General features: G+C 43.2%; 1 protein-coding gene across 2 annotated transcripts in view; it reads left to right on the top strand.

The window, feature by feature from the left end:
* BCKDHB (branched chain keto acid dehydrogenase E1 subunit beta) overlaps nt 1-24,151 on the top strand; it is a 414,901-nt gene that overhangs the window by 98,011 nt on the left and 292,739 nt on the right. For both annotated transcript variants that reach the window (XM_033939509.1, XM_033939510.1), the window contains exons 7-8: nt 14,024-14,121; nt 15,316-15,426. In XM_033939509.1, coding sequence (XP_033795400.1) covers nt 14,024-14,121; nt 15,316-15,426 — 209 coding nt within the window. The remainder of the gene's footprint in view (nt 1-14,023; nt 14,122-15,315; nt 15,427-24,151) is intronic.

Here is a 24,151-nt window from a genome sequence, read left to right as displayed (position 1 = left end):
ATTGGCTGCCGATGGAGCCGCGTGTGAAGTTTAAGTTCAGTTGTTTTTGCTTTAAGGCACTATTCGGTCTAGCCCCTAAATATATAACTGACCTTTTCTCTTTCTCAGCCAACAGACATAAGAGAAGCTCACACTTGAACTTTGTTTTCCCTCCAGTTAGAGGATGTAAACTTAAGACATCATCAACACCTTTTCTCACATCAGGCAGCATTATGGGGTAAAGATCTCGAACAATTGCTTACGCCTACTACGTATGGGGAATTTAGGAAACGCCTAAAAACATATCTGTTCCTGAAGTATTTAGGCAGCTGACCTGTACAATTCTTACTCCAAAATACCTGTTAATCACTAGCTCTTAACTGTTTATTCCACTCAAGTTGTACCATCTTTTAATCATTGTAAACCACATAGAACTTCACGGTCCTGCGGTATATAAACTGTTGTTATTATTATTGGTGATACTCGGGTCTGAGTTGGGGAGCAACTGGTGATATCTTCTGGCTCATGGGACCCTCGACCACGAGAGGGCATCCACTGAAGATCAGGGGAGGGAAGTTTCATGGCGACTCCAGGAAGTACTTCTTCACCGAAAGAGTAGTGGATCATTGGAACAGACTCCCACTCCAGGTGATAAAGGCCAGCAGCGTGACCGATTTTAAGAGAAAATGGGATACTCACGTGGGATCTTTAAGGGAGTAAATTCAGGGGAGGGGATACTTGGAATGGGCAGACTTGGTGGGCTATAGCCCTTTTCTGCTGCTTTTTTCTATGTTTCTATGTTTCTATATTAAGGAAACCAACTGAGGTTATGGAGTACTCAGCCAGAGCACTTTTATTTGTTATTCTGCTGAGCCGCAAACAGCGAAGACTCTTCTTATGAGATAAGTCTTACACTATTGCATTGCTGTGCATATTTGTATCACATAACATTTAGAGTAAAAGTTGCATGATGGTCCCGATACTGTTCTTTAAGTGGCTCTGTTGCAGGAGACAAGGACATGGAACACTTTTCACATATCACAATGTATGCACAGGTTTTTGGAATTTAAGTTAATTAAGAAATTGAATTTGGTAATTATAAGAGGGGGACATTTATCTAAAACACAAGAATGTATAGAAAAGCTCTTTACCAGGGGCATCATATAGCAAGGGGCGAATCCTTGTATGTCATTTGAAATGCTGCAAAAGCTGCCTGCGCAGTGCTCCTCCTATTAGTGCATTAGTTGGTTCAGGCTCCTTTATAATAGGTAAAAATTATGTGTAGCATCTGCCATAGCTCTGCTTTAACAAAGGAGCTCATATATGCCTTTTCTAACACATCAGTGAGAATTTGAAATTAGAAATAGAGGTTGCAGAGAGAATGATTTCCAGAGGTCAGTTGCTCTGTGGGAGCTGGTGTGGAGATGGAAGAGTATTCAATCTCTACATTAAACCTGTGCTAGATATAGCCCTCAAATACAGATTTATTCCTTCACAGATGACATCCAACTAGATCTACCATTGGGCGAAATCCGTGACTCCCAGATCATGAAACTCCAAAACTGCCTCTTGGAATTAAAAAAAATGGATGTATACAAATTGCAACTAAATGCCTTGAAACAGAACTCCTTTGGCTCTACAAAGAGCACTGCACCCACACCCATCCCTCTCTATTTTGGGAATCAACTACCATAACGGCAAAAGACCAAGCATGCAGCTTAGAGACACTACTTGACTCCAACCTGTCGCTTTCAAATCATCTCTCTCAGTTGGTTTTCTCCTCATTCTACTACCTGCGACAACTCCCCAAAATAAGGAACTACTTCTTAGAATCGGACTTCACCCAACTCTTCTATGCCTTCGTCCTCTCCTGAATGGACTACTGCAATGCATTTTTCATCAGACTCACAGCAAAGAATATATAAAGTCTCCAATATGTACAAAACACAGCAATCAGACTTCTAAAGAATCTTTATGCCCAGGACCCTGTTTCCCAGACTCTATGAGCAGCCCACTGGCTACCCATAGCCAAACGCTGTGTTTTAAAGGGCCTGATGCTAGGGTATAAAATCCTGCACAACATGGAACCAGGCTACATGCCAACTAAGCTTCCTCCATACGTACCGAACAGACCACTCTGCTCCAGGGCCGTGCCCTTCAACTGCAAACTGCCAGGCAATGATCTACTCCCACTTCATACCAAGCTACTGGAATCAACTTCCCCCATGGACCAGATCCCTCGAAGGGCTCTTGAACTTCTGGAAAACAATAAAAACTTACCTCTTCGCCTAACTCCCTTGCCATTATATTAAAAAGAAATGTATATTGGAAATAGATCCTTAGTATATGTCGAGTTTAAGATAAGTATGGCAAATTGTATACAGTGTCTGTATATTGTGTATGTTAATGTGTAACCTGTTCTGAGCTCATTGGGGAGAACGGGATTGAAAACTAAAATAAATAAAATCAAAAGAGAAAGAGGATTGAGAGGTGTGATGCCTTTAAAGAGTTATCGAGACTGAAATTAATAGGTGGAGAGATGTAGACTGTTTGAATTACAGAATGAGATACAGCATTCGTGATTTTGAGGAATGGACGGGAAGGGCATTTGGTTTGAACTGGAAAAAGGATGAGAAGGAAGTGACTCACAAAAAAAGAGAAAAAAAGGATCAAAACATCTGGTTTGGAAGGTCATTCTGGCAATGACATTCTGGAGCGACAGCATGTAAAAGGAGGATCGTATTGTAATCAAAGTTGCAAATAATAAAAATGTTGGTTGAAATTTTAGGAATGGGGCTGGAGAGGAAATGTACTGTGGAGGATGAGAAAATAAGACTTTAGCCAGAATTTATTTGTGTGAAGGGTGACTTCCAGAGAACAGGGATATATGACTGGGATAACAGGATAAAGAGGAGGAGGTGAAGTGGGGAGCAACTCATGATAAATCATCACATTATCTATGTTTGGCAAGAGGGAGAGAAGTCAGGAATTAAAAAGGATGGTGTTAACATAGAGGTGATTTTTAAGCCAAAGGAATGAACAAGGTTTCCAAAGAGGGAGGAGAGGAGAAATAACCAGCAAAGAAGGTGTGAGTTTTTTAATTTCAGCTGAAATACATTTTCTCACTTTCTCAATTCTTTGCAGATCTAAATCTAAACCCTGCATTTGTGAAAGGATGATCAAGATGTCCCATCCCATGATAGAATGCTTCCTTGAGGGAGGGGTGCACCAGGGTTTCACTCTCCCAGGGGTTTCTCAAGGGATGGGTGATAGATGGCCTGGGTTAAACAGGGAATAGTAGGGGCAACCTAGTTCCTCATGAGGTGCTACTAGTCACTGTGGAAGACCTAGGTAGGTGGTGGTAGAGTTGCTTTCCCAGTGACAGAGAAGACTAGATGACATTTACATTGGATTTGATGAACTGATTTGCATCCTAATTTGCATATGGTTGAACTGTAGAAAGGAGGGGCTATTTGAAAGAAGAAAAGACTCTTAAAGACTTGAACTGGACTCCTGTCAGGGAGTGGAGGTTCATCTTGGATCCTTTTAGCCTTTAGAGGATAGTTTGAGAGGGTCAAGAAGGACCTCACCCTGAGCTAAAATGTGGGGCTGATTAATAGACTCCCAGAACAGAAGAGCATAGTTGGGAGTTCTTGGGAACAAGGACTCCCAGGCAACCCTTGAGTGGAGGAATGCTGGCTTTGGCCTAACCCTTGGTAAGCCAGATCTGAGCGACTGAGGTAACCGGTGACAGGAAGGTCTGCAGGGACCAGTGCACCGGTGGTATTTGGTGGTAGCTGCAGGATACTGGGTCTACACCATCAGGTCGGTTGTGCAGTATACTTGACTTACACCGACAGTGATATGAAATAACTTATTTTTTTAGTTGTTGCAGAGTTAAAATTTTGACATAGAAAGTACTCATCAAATTACCATCTGTGCAAAATGTCATACTTTTATTCTGTAGCATAATAAGAAAATGCATATATATATATGTACCTTTATTTCTCTTGTTCAATCTGTATATGTACATATATTTAAGGCATGATTAAGTCACAGTCAAGCTAAGCATATACCTAAATGTTTGGGAGGGGGGATCTCTCAGATACGCTAATTTGGTGGCTTCTAAATCAGATTATTTTCCTCTTGTAAGTCAGCTGCTAGCAAAAAAAAAAAATCAACCCAAAAACTGGACAGGGGGAATCTAGTGGACTGTCTATTGTCCATACCCCCTGCACATTGTCCTCCAGGCAGCATTTCATACCCGCTGCTTCATCCTTTGACAGGTTTTATTTATTTATTTTATATACCACTTATATCCTAAGTGGGTTACATTGAATAGTAATCGGGTACTCTACATATTTTCCCTATCTGTCCTGGTGGGCTTTTCTTCAGCAACTTGGATTTGAAGTCAGCTTTCTAAAGTCTCAACTTCAACCATCACAAAATCTCCAGTTCATAGGAGCCATTCTAGATACCAATCAATTACGAGCTTATCTTCCTCAACAGACAAGACACTTTGATTCATCTTTGCAATCAAGTCTCCACTCTGCAAACCAGTTAGCCAGACAGATGATGCAGCTCATAGACCACATGGCATCCACAGTCCATGTTACCCCGTTATCTCATCTACATCTTAGAGTGCCCCAGTGGTTTCTAGCATCTCAATGGTCTCAAGCCTTCGACCCCTTATTCAAAAAGATCAACGTCTCTTCACCACTTTGAAAATTTCTTCGGTGGTGGATGAATCCTTTCAATCTTTCCAGGGGTCTCCTCTTTCAGTTTCCCTGACATCAGAAAGTCCTCACCACGGATGCATCCATGTATGCTTAGGGGGCTCACTTGGATGGTCTCAAGACACAGGATTATTGGAATTCACAAGAAAAGTCATTTTGCATCAACCTTCTAGAATTAAAAGCGCTCATCACTTTTCAGAATTCTTTTTCCAACCATGTTCTCCTAGTTCGAATTGATGTATTACATCAGCAAACAGGGTGACACTGGCTCTCTCCTTTTTTGTCGAGAAGCCCAACACATTTGGAATTGGGCAGTTCCTTACAACATATTTCTAAAGGCTATATATGTCCAAGAGAAACAGAATGTCCTGGCCAACAAACTCAGCAGATTCCTCCAGCCACACGACTGGACTCTCAACTCCAGATTACTCCGTCACATTTTCCAGTTATGGGGAACTCCTCAGATAGATCTATTTGGGTCTCCCCTCAATCACAAGCTACCTCAATTCTGCTCCAGACAATGCTCTCTGCAGTGTCTCGAGGCAGATACATTCCTTCTGGATTGAACGAACAAGTTCCTTTATGGACTAAGCCACACAGGACTTCACCTCAACTATTCATCTCCTTTGATCCCAACAAACTGGACCAACCTGTCGCCAAGAGAACTATTACCCAATAAAGAGTGTAAATGCCTGCAAAGCTGGGACATATATTTCTTTATTTCAGATGAAAAGACCTGACCCTGTCAGTGTTTTGTAGACAACCATTTTCTTTTTTGGAAAGTTTTGAATAGAGACGGAGAATAATATCCACTTGCGTGAATTGCTGCTAACAGTTCAATCAAAAATTGGGACAAGGAAAAAGAAAAATTGTATGATTACTCCAAAGACCCCTGAGGCAGGCTAAGAGCTGAAACACTGACAGTGTTGGGTCTTTTCATCTGAAATAAAGAAGTATATGTCCCAGCTCTGTAGGTATTTACAATCCTTATTGGGTGATATTTGGTTTGTTATGTACTTGGAATGCCCTTTCTTTGTGTGTTGCCAAGAGAACTATTACCACATTGCTAATGGCCTGCATTTTCTTCTGCTAAGCTCAGGCTGGATTGCAGCTCGTGGAAGCACACAAAGTTTGAGTGATGGCAACCTCAGTGGCTTTCTTATGATCCACTCCTATTGATGAAATTTGCAAAGCAGCCACTTGGTCCTCAATCCACACTTTCACATCTCACTATTTTCTAGACTCCTATTCCAGATGAGATGGTTATTTTGGCCAAGCAGTATTACAGAATTTATTTTCTTCTTAATGGTCAACTCTTCCTCCATCCCTTTGCAGTAATCTAGGGAGCCCCACATGTGAGAATATGCTGCCTGCTTGTCCTAGGATAAAGCACAGTTACTTACCTTAACAGGTGTTTTCCGAAGACAGCAGACATCCCTTCCACCTTCCCTGATTGGCTTCTTAGCTTGCTTACGGAACTGAGGTACTGCGAGCCCTCGCCGGGTAGGAAGGCAATTGGCATGCGTGGTGCAGGCAGACTGAAAGCTTTTAAGCTTTTAAAATGCCGGTGCACTTTTCACCGTCCATACCGAGCACCTTCTTTCTTTGTCTCCCTGCCCCCCTTCTTTCTGTCTCACTGCCTGCCCCTCTTCTTTCTGTCTCCCTGCCTGCCCCCTTTCTTTCTTTCTCCATGCCCTCCCCAAGCCACTAGGTTTGCCGCCGCCGCCATCATCGGGGAACAGGCCCTCAAGCCACCGCCGCCCCAAGCTCTCCCTGCAGAAGCGTCATGCTGACCAACATTCCGCTCCCTGAAGTCAATTCTGACATCGAAGAGGAAGTTCCGGGCCAGCCAGGCAGCGATTGGCTGGCCCAGAACTTCCTCTCCAACGTCAGAATTGACGTCGGGGAGAGGAATGCTGGTCGGTCCAACGGTTCTGCAGGGAGAGCTTGGGGTGGTCCTGGGGGACGTCGGGGAGAGGAAGACTGATTGGCCCGGTAGATCGGGACAGCAACACAAGTCTATCACGGAGCCCGGGATGGGCTCCGCGATTGACTCGCGTTGCCTTCCTGATCTACCGGTCGATCGCGATCGACGTATTGGGTACTCCTGAAATAGAAACAGTTATCAATAAAAAAATAAGCTTTTCTTCAGACCACAATAAAATAGTAATGGAGGAAGAGCTAGAAAATCTAATATTGGAGAATTTCATTTAATATGAAATACATTGAAAGAAATTGGCTAAGATAGATTAATCTCGGCCTAGTCTATCCTTTTCACTTCATGTAGCACCAACAGTTAACTTTTTGAGATCTATAAAGGATCTCAGATGCTTGGGCTGGAACAACACATATCTCAAGCCTAAATATTTAATCACACATTTACATGGATATGCAAATAAATAAGTAGCTCCTAATTTTCTTGTTTCCTCTCTCATAACCAGAAACTCTCTCCGTCTCTCCTGTGTTGATTTTGTCTCATCAGGATATGACCAAATCCTCTGTCCACAATAAGGGATCACACCATTTTTAAAGTAAATCTTCATAATAGAACTCAAGTCTTGTTCAAAAACAAAGTTAACAATGAGTGTAGCCCGTCTCTAACTTGAGAGAGAGAGTCCTCTAAAATAGCAATAATATCCTGTACATCTTTCGCAGATTGTATTTGATCAATAGTCTCATCATCATTTACTACTCTCCTGTTTCAGTCTTTTTAGATTTAACAATTAGCTAATAGTTTATAGGCGGAATACCATCTGGGGGAAATTTCAAATGTTCTAAAAAATATTTTTTAAAGACTTCTACAGGAGACATACCCAAAATTTTTAGACAATGTAACACTCTGAGATTCAATTGTCTATTATAGTTCTCTATTTGTTCTAGTTTTTGTGAAGTAAATTTCTGATCCTTTATCACTGCAGAAAGTGTCTCCTTCAAAGAACTAGATTCAGACTGAATTTTTTCCATAGAGTCTTGATGAACTCTATCCAAATTTAATAATAAAGTATCAACTTTTGAAACCAATACCTCCAAGTCTTGAGAGGTCTTCCCAACCATTTCATTCAACTTCATTGTAGCTTTCATGTCCCAACGCTGAAATCCCAGCTTCATTGATGTTCCCTTCAACCTACTGCTCCTTTGGGGTCTCCTCTCCTGACCTCCCGGGGCTCAACTCTGGGCTTTGTACTTCAGCTGGACAAGGTGGAACATTTGATGTCAGAGACGATAAAAATATTTCATGTTCTTCGGAGTCGAGTTCTCCTTAGCTTGGCTCCAGCGCAGAACCTGGCCTCCGAATATCGGACCGAGGGTTGGTGGTGGCTTGCCTATCCAAAAGCTGGTGAATCATCTGCCGAATTGGGAACGACAAGTAAGCTGACAACGCAGCTCTCACAGTCCCTTTCCTTTTTGAGTGAAAAGCGTAAAGGAAATATCGTTGAGGTAAGCCACACTCGGAGGAAAAATTGGCAGAGCAAAAGAACGCCATCAAACTCCGTCATCCATTTGGGCTCCATGGAATTTTGTTTAAGGAAATTATCTAAACTTGTTTTAAACCTTGCTAAGCTAACTGCTTTCACTGAATTCTCCGCTAATGAATTCTAAAGTTTAATTCATGTTAGCTTCAATAAATGACGAACTTCATCCCCACCCATTAGGCATCCTGTTACTTTACCGCCCTCCTTCCCCCTGGAACAAATCCTCCGAAATTGTTCTTGAGACCATAACAAGGGCCTATCTAAAATTCCAAAGACTACTGATCATTGGCGACATAAACCTTCACCTAGAGGACAACACCAACAAGGACACAACTGATTTCAAAGACTTCCTTATTTCTTTAGGCTTCACCGCCCCACCACCCACCCCTACCCACGAAAAGGGGCACTCCATCGACATCATCAGCTTTCTTGACCTGACTGAGCACAAAACCTCCACTGTTGAGACCCGTTGGGAATCAGTTCCCTGGTCTGATCACCTCCTAGGCCATTTTTGCCTCCCTGTCTTCATGTCAGTCCTTGGTACCCCTACCCGAGCCTCAAACTCCATCACCTACCGCAAAAAAATCACTAGTGAACTATTCTGGTCCCAGTTCCTCAACAAATTCCCTCCTCTTCCCACTCTCATGGACCCAGACGCATTCTGGCACAACTGGGTGACTCTTTCGGAAACCACGTACCGTGCTCTTGCCCCGCTAGCCACTAAATCCATCTCCTACTCTCACAAGGCCCCCTGGTATCTCCCATACCACAGGGAACTAAAACAGAAATGCCGAGCCCTCGAGCGAAGATGGAAAAAATCGAAATCCCCTTCAGATAGGCAATCCTGGAGAGAAAACATCAAATCCTACAACTCCATACTAAAAAAAGCTAGGAAGATCTTCTATGGAGATAAAATCTCCAGATCAAAAAACCAAAACAGTACACTCTTCCACATCTGGCGAAACCTAACTTCTAAAAACGACTCCTCCCCCTCCCCCACCCTCCCATCTCCAAATGACTTAGCTAATTTTTTCAACGAGAAGATCTCTACCATAAAGAGTTCGTTCCCCCCAGCTATCTCTTACAACTCTCTTCCTCTGAAAGACTCCGACCCTATCCCTGCTGACAGATCATGGACTACTTTCGAACCTGTATCCGAGCCCCAGATCTCTAAACTCTGCCTGAAACTTAAATCCTGCAAGTGCATCCTAGACCCTTTCCCATCCTACCTCTACGAAAACATCCCAGCGCAGGCCATCTCTTCCCTTACAAACCTTATAAACAAAGCTTTACTATCGGGCCTGTTCTCCTCAGAAATGGGCCACATTGCCTTGTCCCCTCTTCTGAAAAAAGCCGATCTTGACCCTTCCTTACCATCGAACTACCGCCCCATAGCCAACATCCCTCTTTTAACAAAACTTCTGGAGACCATAGTCGCTACCCAGTTCTCCGCTTACCTAGAGAGATTCTCCATCCTCCAACACTACCAATTCGGATTTAGGCCCAACTTCAGCACCGAGTCCCTCCTAGTTTCCCTAATCTCAAAGGTGCAACAACTACACGCCCGAAACAAATTTGCTGTTCTCCTACAGTTCGATCTCTCCGCAGCTTTCGACGTCGTGCACCACGACATACTAATCTACCAACTTTCCGAGATAGGAATAGACTCCTTTGTCCTAAAATGGTTCTCAAACTTCCTTCGCGCACGCTCCTACACTGTCAACGCAAACGGCTCCAAATCCACCTCGTGGACACCATCCTGCGGGGTCCCACAGGGCTCTCCCCTATCCCCTATCCTCTTCAACATGTATATGACCTCCCTGAAGCTTCTCAAACTATCCCCCCTTGAAACAATTTACACATATGCAGACGATATCCTTATCCTCCTCGAAACAGACCAGAACCTTACAAACCTCCAAGAGAACATCACCTCATGCATAATGAGACTTCATGCCTGGTCCCTCTCTGTTCAGATGAAATTAAATGAATCAAAGACAAAACTACTCTGGCTCGGCCCAAAGTTAGCACACCTGCCCACCCTCTTCACTCTACCCACAGGTCCCGCTCTTCGCCTTGAATTCTCAAGCAAGGTCCTCGGCATCATTATCGATTCCTCCCTCTCCCTAAACGATCACCTGAACTCCTTGGCAAAATCATGTTTTTTCAGCCTCCACATGCTTAGGAAAGTTAGATCCTATTTCCACCAAAAACACTTTACCGTCCTGGTACAATCCATCATCTTATCCAAACTCGATTACTGTAATGCCATTTACCTGTGCCTAACAAAAAAAAGTCTTCACAGACTCCAGCTCATCCAGAATACTGCGGCCAAATTGATTTTTGCTAAACGCAAATTTGATCATGTCTCCCCCTTACTTACCAAGCTCCACTGGCTCCCTGTACTTTCCAGAATTCACTTCAAATGCTCCTATCTAGCTTTCAAGATAATTCATGGCATCCTTCCGCCACTAATCCCTCTATCCTTCCTCGCCCAAACGCCTGCTACCACCAGATCCGCCCACAGACATAAACTATCCTTCCCCTCTCTACGTGGCATCCCCCACGCAGGCAAACTGGGAAGATCCCTCCTCTCCAAAATCACGGGCCTTTGGAACGATCTCACTATCCCGCTGCGAAACCTGGGCTCCCTCCAGCTGTTCCGGAAACAACTGAAAACCTGGCTTTTCTCTAATATATAACATCTCCTTCCTACTTCCCCCTTTTCATATGCCCTTGTAAACTCTCTCTCCCCTCTTCTTGTATTTTTAAGCTTTGTAAACCGTGTCGAGCTCCGCTTGCGTGGAGATGATGCGGTATATAAACTTAAGGCTTAGTTTAGTTTAGTTTAGTTTAATTACATGTTGAATGAAGAAATATTTTCTCTGGTTTGTTTTAAATCTACTACTTAGTAGCTTTATCGCATGCCCCCTGGTCCTAGAATTTTAGGAAAGCGTAAACAAGCAATTCACATCTACTTGTTCTACTCCACTCAGTATTTTATAGAAATCTATCATATCTCTCCTGAGCTGTCTCTTCTCCATGCTGAAGAGCCCTAGCTGCTTTAACCTTTCCTGATAGGGAAGTCATCCCATCCCTTTTACCAATTTTGTCGCCCTTCTCTGTACCTTTTGCAATTCTGCTATATCTTTTTTGAGATGCAGTGACTAGAATTGCACACAATATTTGAGGTGTGGCCACACCATAGAACAATACAAAAGCATAACATTTTCATTTTTGTTTTCCATCCCTTTCCTGATAATTCCTAATATTCTATTTGCTTTCTTTGCCGCTGCCACCCCACACTGAACTGAGGGTTTTAACGTATTCTCAACAATGACACCTAGATCTTTTTCCTGGGCAGTGACTCCTAACGTGGAACCCTGCGTCACGTAGCTCCTCTTTGCCACATGCATCACTTTGCACGCTCACATTAAACGTCATCTGCCATTTTGATTCCCAGTCTCACAAGGTCCTGTTGCAAGTTTTCGCAATCCTTTTGCGATTTAACAACTTTGAAGAAATTTGGTCATCAGCAAATTTAATTATCTCGCTAGTTATTCCCATATCTATTTATCTTTGATAAATATGTTAAAAAACAGCGGTCTCAGCACAGACTCTCATAGAAATTATTTAGGCAGTAAGGGCTCATGCACCAAGTACACGCTAATCAGTTAGCGCATGGCAATGTAGTTACACTAACCAATTAACGTTGGAGCATTTAGCGCCCCGGGCTGTGATAGAAACCTCAACTGTGGCTTAGGGGTCCTTTTATCAAGCTGCGGTAGGGGTTTAACGCACATAATACCGTTTGTTAAACCGCCTGCCATGCTAGCCGCTAATGCCTGCCTTGAGCAGACGTTAATTTTTTAGCCGGCTGCGGGGGTTAGCGCGCAGTATTATGTGCGTTAAACCCCTACCGCAGCTTGATAAAAGGACCCCTAAGCCACAGTTGAGGTTTCTATCACAGCCTGGGGCGCTAAATGCTCCAACGCTAATGTCCGACGCGCTAACCCTGCTAGCGTGGCTTGATTAAAGGACCCCTTAGTAAAAGGGGAAGTTAATCATAACCACATTTGTAAATAAAAGTTTGATCTATGAGGGCAAAAAATAACAAACTTTTGTTTATAATGACGGGAGTTGCCATGCAGCTTAGTTTAAAGAATTGGAAAAATTGGGATAGATTAAATTATTAATTCTGGTGGGAATGCCTATGTTATATCTTTAAAATGGAAACGTTTATGGCCATTCAGAAGGGTTATTATAAAAAATTTATGGAAGTTTGGGAACCAATAGCTAAATATTGTAAAGATTGATTTATTTGTATAAACTGAGGAAAACATGCACATCTGGGGAGGGGGGGAGGGAGATATGTTTTGGCATTTGTTAAGAAATATAGAAGGGTTGATTACAAGTATTTTTATGAGGTGTTTGTAAATTGGAAAGCGAGTGGGAGAAAATAAATCTTGTTTTTATTCTATTAAGTATATTGTGCTGTAATGATAATAATTTATGGAAATGCATCTTTTATGCACAATTGAAATTCTAAAAAGGAATCAAGAATTAAAAACAAATAAATAAATAAAAATTTGATCAAAAGCCATGCCGTACACATTCAATGCCATTGCTCTTATGTGGAATCGAATTCCTTAAAGTTTGTTCAGTTCAAAATAATGCTTTTTTTTGAAAACTCAACCAAACATATTTCTGTAGGACCTGAGATGCAAAGCAAGAGGTTGCAACGACACTAACTATGTCAAACAGTCCTTCAAATATTGGGGGCACCTCAGATTTCTCAACTGTTTTCCCACAGCTGCCCTCCATATCTGTTCTAAGCATACCCCAAATCATTAGGCCACTAATTAGGAGCAGAACAAATACTCTTACCCTTACAGCCTCTTGGTTTGTGACATTGTTTTGTTCAGCTAACATGGGTTTTTCTTAACATTTTTTTAAGCATTTAAAAATAAAGGGAATTAATTCAGAAATGCACAAATAAATTTTAAATGCTTCCAGAGAAAATTATCAGCTGTCCGAAATACTGGCCTCAGCAAGGCTAGTCTCAGTTAGGGCGCTGGCCTTTGACCTAAGGGCCGCTGCATGAGCAGACTGCTGGGCACGATGGACCACTGGTCTGACCCCAGCAGCGGCAATTCTTATGTTCTTATTTCTGCTGGTATGCTATTTCAGGCCTTGTATCAACACTTAAGCCAACAGCCAAGCCATCTCCTATGGCTTAATATCAAGTGTTGTAAAAATCTGACTTTGCGTGCTTACCAACGTTAATGGTACCACAGTGCTCAGCTGTCTGTATGAGGGCAGGCTTTAATTCTTCCAAAACGTCTTCAGCTTATAACAGTGGTCTCAAACTCGCGGCCCGGGGGCCACATGCGGCCCGCCAGGTACTATTTTGAGGCCCTCGGTTTGTTTATCATAATCACAAAAGTAAAATAAAACAGTTTTCTTGATCATATGTCTCTTTAGCTATAAATGACAATATTATTATTAAGACTTAGCCCAAAGGAAAGATTTATAAACTATAAAGAGTTTTACCTCATGCAAAATTGTCATTTCTTTAATAAGACATTAACTATTTTTTTCTGTGGCCCTCCAAGTACCTACAAATCCAAAACGTGGCCCTGCAAAGGATTTGAGTTTGAGACCACTGGCTTATAAGGCTATTGCTCATCAATGCTGTGAGAATAGTTTCTTGTGCAGAGAATGAGTCTGGAATGGAATAAGGGTCTCTTGTATGGTAGACCTAATAGGTCCAGTGGCAAATATTATATCGAAAAGTTGATAACTTTTTTATTTTATTTTTATTTTTAATGTTCTTAGTGGAGCAAGTTCCTGTGGAGCCATACCATATTCCTCTGTCTCAGGCCGAGGTGCTACAGGAAGGAAGTGATGTGACACTTATTGCCTGGGGGACTCAGGTTAGTAGGAGTTGGAGGTTCTGTTAAAAGTTTTCTTGTAAGATTTGAGAAAATCCATTTTCTTTGGAAAGGAGGTTGGCAAACTTTGAATTAAAAATGAATGACACTTGCACCTTTTCACAAACAATTGTTGAATACTGATGTTTTAAATAAGTCAAACTTCAGCGGATGCTGAAGTTTGTTTTAGCACCCAAGAAATGATAAGCACAGATTTCCATCAAAATCCTTTGGAACAGTCTCTTACTCAATTTGACTTAGGGCTCCTTTTACTAAGGTGCGTTAGCGTTTTTAGCGCGCGTTCAAGATTAGCGCACGCGCTAAATGAAAAATACTAACGCAAGCTCTATGGAGGCGTTAGCGTTTAGCGCGGGTGGTATTGTTGCGCGCGCTAAGCGCACGCTAAAACCACTAGCGCACCTTAGTGAAAGGGAGCCCTTGGATCAGGGATCTCAAAGTCCCTCCTTGAGGGCCGCAATCCAGTCGGGTTTCCAGGATTTCCCCAGTGACTATGCATTGAAAGCAGTGCATGCACATAGATCTCGTGCATAGTCATTGGGGAAATCCTGAAAACCCGACTGGATTGCGGCCCTCAAAGAGGGACTTTGAGCCCCCTGCCTGAGATGATTATGCTTGTTTACTAAATTTTAGAAATCACAGGGTGTTACAGCAATAGTTTTCCCATCCAATGCTTTTATTAATTTTATGAAAATAAAAGCCAAGACTATGTCGGATCACTATTAAGTACCCAGCATCCTGTTTCCCCCATCGACACCTCTCAGCATTGAGCACCCCCTTCCACAAGTCTGGGCCAATTTCTCTGACTCCCTCTGCCATTCATTCTGTAAATTACGCATGTAAGTCCCACCCAGACTGCGCCTATGTTGATGCCTGTCTATAATTTATTTATTTTGATTTCTGTCCTGTTCTCCTGGGAGTTCAGAACGGGTTACAGCAGAGAACATACACAGTTTAATGGCAGGGCAGGTTATAAGACATGGTGAATACAAGAAAGATGAAAGAAAGGGGGGTCTGAATGCTAGTGGCTATTCAGTTGAAGAGGAAGGTCTTCACTGCCCTCCGGAATGTCATTATGTAAGACATGTGCGTATTTAAAGAGTAACACTTAAAATGCAAGTACACACCAGCATTCTATTGCTGTCAAAATGCATTATTTGTGGGATGTTGGATTTGCAGGTTCATGTGATTAGAGAAGTGGCAACCATGGCTCAAGATAAACTTGGTGTTTCATGTGAGGTGATTGACCTGAAGACAATCCTTCCCTGGGACAAGGATACTATTTGCAAGGTAAGTCTACACTGCAGTTTCATATGGTGGTGGTGGGGGAGATAGGTTCAAAGCTGAGAAGAAAATGTACAATGTGAAATAATCTGCTCATATTCTTTGAATGCTTTTGTGCTAGTGTATATATTTAGGCCCTGATTCTGCAAAGTGCCGTTCCGATTTTAGGCAGCTGTAGGCGTCCTACAGCTGTCTAATCAGCCAATCGGGATGCAAGTTTTTTAAAAAAATGCTCCCCAGGCAGGCCGCCTATATTGAAGGCGCCTCCGGGAGCCTAGGGAGGCCTGCAAGACGCCTAAGCTCGCCTAAGGGACTTAGGCGAACCTAGGCGGCCCTACGCGTCTCCCTACTAGAGGAAGAGATGCTTAAAATATAGACCAGCAAAATGCTGGCCTACATGGTAAGTAGACACGGCCGCTATACTTATCGTGGCAAGGGATCTCCCTGCCGCAATAAGTATAGCGGCCGCCTGTCCGATCACCGGCAGGAGGGTGCCGAACCCCTCCTGCCGGAAAGCCGCCCCTGCCCCCCGAAACTGTAGATCGCCGGTAGGAGGGTGCCGAACCCCTCCTGCCGGGAAGTCAGACCCCCCTCCGGACCCTCCATGCTAACGACCTCCCCCCCAATGACTCCCCTAACCTCCCCCCCAACTAACCTTTAAATGTTGGCCGGCTGGACGGGTCTTGCTGCTGTTCAGCCAACAGGCCCGCCTCGTCGAAATGAGACGGGCCCGCCACTTCCCGGCCCATTCCCGCTAAGTCTAAGGCCTGATTGGCCCAGGCTCTAGAAGCCTGGACCAATCAGGCCTTAGGCATAGCGAGTCTGCCCATCCCCACTAATCCTAAGGCCTGATTGGTCCAGGTGCCTACAAGCCTGAGCCAATCACACCTTAGGGTTATTGGGGATGGGCGGATGGGGAGTTTGATATCTTTGCTTATATCTTGGCACTCTGTCATATTGCTTCTTTACTCTTCTCATTTATCCTGTGTTAACAGTGGTGGTCTTTTCTTTCTAAGCATTGTTTTGTAAACTGCTTTGCTATGTGTATCAGGAAGGCTGGTATATCAAATTTGATAAAACGTAAACTAATATATTAGGTCAGTAAAAAGAAAAAAAAAGATCACCTTCAGCTTGGTTGTTGGTCTATATTGCAACATGGTGGATTCATGTACATTTTAAAGTTAGAAAGAAGACTATGTTCAAATTACTTAGAATTTGTTTGGTATGATCTTTCCCCACCATAATAATATCACAAGTGGTTAAAACTTTTATCATCATTGTGACTCCTAAGCCACGGGGTATGACAGCCTTTGTAGACCGAGTCATGCTGCTGGGTAAGAAAGCCATATTGTACGTCTGGTTAATCCTGAGGCGCCGTCGATGCAACACTGGCGTTCTATGCTGATACGTCAAGCGGCCTTGGAGCGCCACTGTATTTTGGATCTGGATTCTCCAGCAGGACGCCGTTTTTGTGCATTGTGGGAACCATTTTGGACTAATCTCACTTTGCAGGCACGCAGCAGAATATCGAATATGTAACATTGACGCCAGGCTAATCTTTTTTCTTTTACAGGATTGACACGTGTAATGTTGGAGGGTGGGGGGAGGATTGGGGGATACTGTGTTCTTGGTGGTTGGTTATGTTGGATTATGTGATGATGGTTTGCTATTTGTGTTTTGTTAAAACCAATAAAAAATATTTAAACCAAAAAAAACCCCTATCGTCTGGTCTTGTGCGGTCCAAAGAGATACAAGACATGTTGACTTTAGACTTGATTGGTATTATGCTAGAAACAGTTCAGAGTAGAGAGTTGCGCGGGGACAGAAATCCCACCCGTCCCCGCCAGGATCCTCTCCGTCCCCACCCATCCCCGCCAGGATCCTCTCCGTCCCCATCCATCCCCCCAAGGAATTACCTCCATTCCCGCCCGTCCCCATAAAAAGCAGCAATTACTTCTGACAGGATCATCAATTCCACAGTTTCTTTTGTGTTTGCGCTGCTGTTTTCCTTGTGGAATCTCTTTGGTGGAACCTTTTTTTTGTTTTCTGTTCAGGTAATTAACTTATAAACCCCTTCTTTTACGTGTCCATTATATTATATGGACGAGCCCTGCTTCCAAAGCCTTCCATCCCTGTGGGAGTCCCGTGGGCCAGAGGGGAGTCCCCATGGGAGTCCCGTGAGTTAGGGGGGGATTCCTGAACACATTTTTTGCGTCTGTATTTACCAAAGAGAATATACAGAGCATACTGGAACTCATCAGGCTATATGCTGGAAGCGAAAACGGGGAAACTGGCAGGGTTGACAGTCAGTCTAGAAGAGGTATGCAGGCAGATTGATAGGCTTAAGAGCGATAAATCCCCGGGACCAGATGGTATCCATCTGAGGGTCATCAAGGAACTGAAAGGGACTATAGCTGAACTGCTTCAACTAATAGCCAATCTGTCGATCAAATCGGGAAAGATTCCGGAGGACTGGAAGGTGGCGAATGTTATTCCGATCTTCAAAAAAGGTTTGAGCGGAGATCTGGGAAACTACAGACCGGTGAGTCTGACCTCGGTACCAGGAAAGATGGTAGAGGCGCTGATAAAGGACCGCATCATTGATCACCTTGATGAACACACTTTGATGAGGACCAGCCAGCACGGTTTCAGCAAAGGCAGATCTTGTTTGACAAACTTGCTGCACTTCTTCGAGGGAGTAAACAGGTAGATAGACAAGGGCAACCCAGTCAACATTGTATATCTGGATTTTCAGAAGGCGTTCGACAAGGTTCCGCATGAACAACTACTTCGGAAAATTGCAAGCCATGGAATCGAGAGTGAAATACTAATGTGGATTAAAAACTGGCTGGAGCATAGGAAACAGAGAGTGGGGGTAAATGGACAATACTCGGACTGGAAGAGTGTCACCAGTGGGGTGCGCAGGGCTTGGTTCTTGGACCTGTGCTCTTCAACATCTTTATAAACGATCTGGACATAGGTATGACGAGTGAGGTGATTAAATTTGCAGATGACACAAAGTTATTCGGAGTAGTGAAGACACAGGGGGATTGCGAAGATCTACAACGTGACATAATCAGGCTCAAGGAATGGGCATCGACATGGCAGATGAGGTTCAACGTGGACAAGTGTGAAATGATGCATGTCGGTAACAAAAATCTCAGGCACAAATACAGGAAGTCCAGGGCGGTACTTGGAGAGACCTCCCAGGAAAGAGACTTGGGAGTTCTGATCGACAAGTCGATGAAGCCGTCCAAGCAATGTGCAGCAGCGGCGAAAAGGGCGAACAGAATGCTAGCAATGATAAAGAAGGGGATCACGAACAGATCAGAGAAGGTTATCATGCCGATGTACCGGGCCATGGTGCGCCCTCACCTGGAGTACTGCGTCCAGCACTGGTCGCCGTACATGAAGAAGGACAAGGTATGACTCGAAAGGGTCCAGAGAAGAGCGAATAAGATGGTTAAGGGGCTGGAGGAGTTGCCGTACAGTGAAAGATTAGAGAAACTGGGTCTCTTATCCCTCGAACAGAGGAGATTGAGAGGGGACATGATTGAAACATTCAGGGTACTGAAAGGGATAGACTTAGTAGAAAAAGACAGGTTGTTCACCCTCTCCTAGGGAGAACTAGAGGGCACTTTCTAAAGTTGAAAGGGGATAGATTCCGTACAAACGTAAGAAAGTTTTTCTTCACCCAGAGAGTGGTAGAAAATGGAACGCTCTTCCGGAATCTGTCATAGGGGAAAACACCCTCCAGGGATTCAAGACGAAGTTAGACAAGTTCCTGCTGAACCAGAACGTACGCATGTAGGGCTAGTGTTAGTTAGGGCGCTGGTCTTTGACCAGAGGGCTGCCGCGTGAGCGGACTGCTGGGCACAATGGACCACTGGTCTGACCTAATAGCGGCAATTCTTATGTTCTTATAAAGTAAGAACCTAATCTTCCCTTGTGTATCTGAAATAATGAGTTTTAAACTTTTAGAAAAAAACATATCTTGGACTAAAAGCATTTATCTTCTGTATCTGCATAGTGTTTTAAATCCAGATGAGTAATTCAACTTGGACAGTTAGCTATACTGAAATTACATTTTATTTTTTGTTTAACTTCTTCCTTGGTGGTCTTTGTGTGCTTTTTCTGCTCCTACCTCCCACAGTCTCCAGCCATCACAGCTAGGTAGCTTGTTTGAGATGTAGTGCCAGCACCATTTAAAGCCTATTGATCCCCATTACAACAACAGCAACCATGTTTTTTTCCCTTCTTGAGCCTAAACACATCACTTCTGTAACATATCCATCCTTGCCTCATTCCCAAAGGACAAGGAATCTGAACTCTGATCCCTAGCACTGACCTGCAAGGATGGTCCCCTAGAGTGCAGTTTTAAACGTATTAAGACTTTTTTGGATAGAATAAATTGAAGAAACCCAAATGACTACAAAGAGAGCAGATAAGAATTTGTTTAAGATATAGCAAATTAATCATACTAACCAGAACACATGGAGAAAATGTGGGAAAAATAAAATAATTTTAGTGCTTTCTTGAACTTGGCACATAAGTTGCAAAGTAGAGCTATGTGTCTTGAGTATAAAAAAAAAAAAGAAAAAAAGAAACCACAAAAAAGATAGAATGGTCTTTTTTTCAGAATATAGTTGCAGTGTAAATCAAGTCCATGTGTGGAGAGCTACAGCCAAGTTCAGTTGCTGAGGTCTAGACAAAGGAATATCATTACTAGTTCACTGATCTTGTTGAAAGATTAAGCACACTAAACTTAAATAAGTAGATTTTCTATACATCATATAGCATGTCAAACTGCTATAGCAATTTATATTAGATGGTAGCTGCTTTGAAATTATGTGAAACTGAAGCATTTTAAAATATTTTGTTAAGCTGTTTTTATTTTCTGTCTGAAACATGGAGTTCAGAAATTTGAAGTTATCTGGGTCATCAATATAAGTTTCTTTAAATAAAAATGGCAATTATTATATCTGTTGGTGAAATGGGACAGAATCAGCATGGGTTCAGCCAAGGGAAGTCTTGTCTTACCAATTTGCTTCTTTGAAGGTGTGAATAAACACGTGGATAAAGGTGGGCCGACTGACGTAGTGTATCTAGATTTTCAGAAAGCATTTGATAAAGTTCCTCATGAAAGACTCCTGAGAAAATTAATGAGTCATGGGATAGGAGGCAATGTTCTGTAATGGATTAGGGATAGGTTATTAGATAGAAGAAATGAGGATAGGGTTAAATGGCTATTTTTCTCAATGGAGGAGGGTAAAGTGCTGCAATGTTCTATTCTGGGACTGGTGCTATTTAACATATTTATAAATGATCTGAAAACTGGAACAATAAGGGAGCTAATTAAATTTATAGGTGACATAAAACTATTCAAAGTTGTCAAAATGCCTGTGAACTGTGAAAAACTGTAGGAACATAAGAATGGCCTTACTGGGTCAGACCAATGGTTCAACTAGCCCAGTATTCAGTCTTCACAGTGGCCAATCCAGGTCACCAGTACATGCCAAAAAATAAATAGGAGCTACATTCCATGCTACCGATCCATGGTCTTCATCATAAGGCGTATGGGGACAGACTTAAAGATCTCAATCTGTATACTTTGGAGGAAAGATATGAGAGAAGAGATATGATAGAGACGTTTAAATACCTACATGGAGTAAATGCGCATGAGTCGAGTCTCTTTCATTTGAAAGGAAGCTCTGGAATGAGAGGGCATAGGATGAAGTTAAGAGGTGATAGGCTCAGGAGTAATCTAAGGATATATTTTTTTACAGAAAGGGTAGTAGATGCATGGAACAGTCTTCTGGAAGAGGTGGTGCAGGTGGATGCAGAGACTATGTCTGAATTCAAGAAAGCCTGGGATAGGTATGTGGAATCTCTTAGAGAGAGGAAGAGATAATGGTTACTGCGGATGGGCAGACTGCATGGGCCATTTGGCCTTTATCTGCTATCATGTTTTTGTGATTCTTTTGGACACTTATATGTGTCTTTACATCGTCTAAGTCACAACGAATAAGATCAATCTAGGCAGTCTCGTCAAACCTTCAATTATATCCTTGCAGGATGACTAAGTCTAGAGGGAAAGGTCTGGTAATTTATTTTTCTTCTGAAATTTCCTGTAAATTTCTCCTTATTTTCCTGTTCCTGGATCTTATTTTATTTTGTTTTAATTCTAAATGGTGATTCAAAAGTGATTTTCTGTATAATATTTTCCTGAATGTATATTTTGAAACCCTTATTTCCTGTCTAATTTTGTTAACCTGAAAAGTAATAAATATTAATTTAAAAAAGGATGTATTTCCTGTTCAAAAATACATTTGAGATGGACATCTATGTCAATTTCCGTATTCTGACATTGATATTATTTCCCAAATGACCCTTCACATCTACTATAATAAAACGCTAAGCGCGCATGCACACTCCTACCTATGTGTTCCGTTTTCCATGATCTGTAGGTCCTTGATCGGCAGGAGTGCACACTTAGCTGTACCAGTGCCCAGAAGAGAAATTGTAAAGTGCGGGCCTTCCTGCTCTCCAGCGGCAGTCCTCAGGTAATGTTCTGCGGTCTGGCCGCCTCCCTTAGTCCACGGCCGAAGTTTATTTTTAAGTTAAAAGCCGCGGCGTCAGCTCCTCTCATAAGCCACACCTGCATCGGAGAAGGCTTCTGACGCAGGTGGCGATCATGAGAGGAGCCGCCGCGGCGCCTTTAAACTTAAAAATAAACTTTGACCGGTAGTGCCGTTTTTCCTAGATGGAGGACTGCGCGAGGTGGAGAGCATTCATATGTTTCTGCAATATTGATGGTCCTGAAAGGGTTACTCTTCCTTCCCTGCAAAGAGGAAATGCCGGTGGCTGCTGCTGCAGCAACCAAAATCGAGGCCGTGACCCCTCCTCACTACCCCTACCCCAGCCGCTGAAGACTAAGCGACTCCCAAAGAAAGCGCAGCTCAGCACATTCCCTGGACCACCAATACCATCGGACTCCGAGGAAAGCGGTGCCAGCAACAGTGGCGGACGGTGAACAGGGGTGGGACAGCCAACAGGGGGCATCCATGCTACAGTCGGCCAATAGGGAATTCTCTCGCTTTCTAAGGACAGGAAGAATTTTTTTAGCACATTTCCGAATGAGTAGAGTTATATACGTTTCAAAGCATCTGTTATAGGGGGTTAATTTTCCATTGGAAAAAAAGGGTCCATAACAGTCCGTATAGACTTCGGACTCTAGAAACTTTAATGTGAAATTATTTTAAAAAAATGTTGAGAAGGGACCAGACCGCAGAAAGGGAGGGGGGGTAGGGGGAAATATTGTTGCTGATGCACAGAGAAGTGGAGGGGGAAGGAAATACTGTTGCTGTAGCTGCACAGGGAAGTGGTGTGGAGAGAGGAAAATGCTGCTGCACATGGAAATGGTGGGGAAGGGAATGCTGCTGCACAAAGAAGTGGGGGGAGGGAAATGCTGTTGCTGCTGCACAGGGAAGTGGGGTGGAAGAGGGAAATGCTGTTGCACAGAAAAATGGAGGAGGAGGGAATGCTGCTGCTGCATAGGGAAGTGGGGGTGGAGGAAAATGCTGCTGCACAGGGAAATGGAGGGGGAGGGAATGCTGCTGCAGCTGCTGCACAGGGAAGTGGGGTGGGAGAGAAATGCTGCTGCTGCATAGGGGGCAGGGAGAGAGACAGAAAGAAAGACAGACAGTGGGAGGGAGGGAGATGGAAATAAAGGAAGAAAGACACAGGGGCAGGGAGAGAGACAGAAAGACAGACAGACAAAGGGGGCCAGGGAGAGAGACAGAAAGAAAGACAGCGGGAGGGAAAGAGAGACAGAAAGAAAAAAAGACAGACTGGATGTCACTCAACTCTCTTAAGCACCCTGGGGTGTAGATTGTCTGGTCCCATGGCTTTGTTCACTTTGAGTCTTGATAGTTCACAGTAGACACTGTCGGGCATAAACTCAAAATTCCGAAATGGGTCTTCCGAGCTTTCCTTTGTCTGCAACTGTGGATTGGATCCCGGCGCCTCACAGGTAAAGACTGAGTAGAAGTATTCATTCCGGCTTTACCGGAATCTGATTCTACATAATTCCCGTCTGGTTTCCTAAGGCATACTATCCCATCTGTGTTTCTTTTTCTGTCACTAATATACCTGAAGAAGGATTTATCCCCCTTCTTAATGTTCTTTGCTAGATTCTCTTCCATTCAGAGTTTGGCCTCTCTGACTGCTGTTTTGACGGCTTTAGACTTGGCCAGATAGTCTTCTTTTGTCTCCCTTTTTCCTGATTGCTTGCAGGAGATAAATGGTTTTTTCTTCTTTTTAACGAGGTCCGAGATCTCCACAGTGAACCACTGAGGTTTATTGTTTCTCCGCCGTTTGCTTACTATTTTTATATAGCGGTTAGTTGCTTCGTGTAGGGTAGATTTCAGAGCTGACCACATAGCCTCTACATTATCGGTTTCAGCTTGGTTTTGCAGCGCCCGATGGACAAAATCTCCCAAGCGTTTGAAGTAAGTGCCCCGAAAGTTGAGGACCTTTGTTTCTGTGTTTGATCTAGTGAAACCTTTCCTGAGGTTGAACCATACCATGTTGTGGTCACTGAAGGCCAGCATATCGCCTACCGAAACCTCTGAGACGCTTTCTCCGTTGGTGAGTACCAGGTCCAGTATCGCTTGATCCTTAGTGGGCTCCAATACCATTTGTTTGAGTCGTGCTCCCTTTATGGAGATTA

The sequence above is a fragment of the Geotrypetes seraphini genome, chromosome 3 (assembly GCF_902459505.1).
Source record: "Geotrypetes seraphini chromosome 3, aGeoSer1.1, whole genome shotgun sequence".
Taxonomy (NCBI): Eukaryota; Metazoa; Chordata; class Amphibia; order Gymnophiona; family Dermophiidae; genus Geotrypetes; species Geotrypetes seraphini.
Note: the sequence above shows the minus strand (reverse complement) of the source record. Positions and strands in the feature narration are given on the sequence as shown.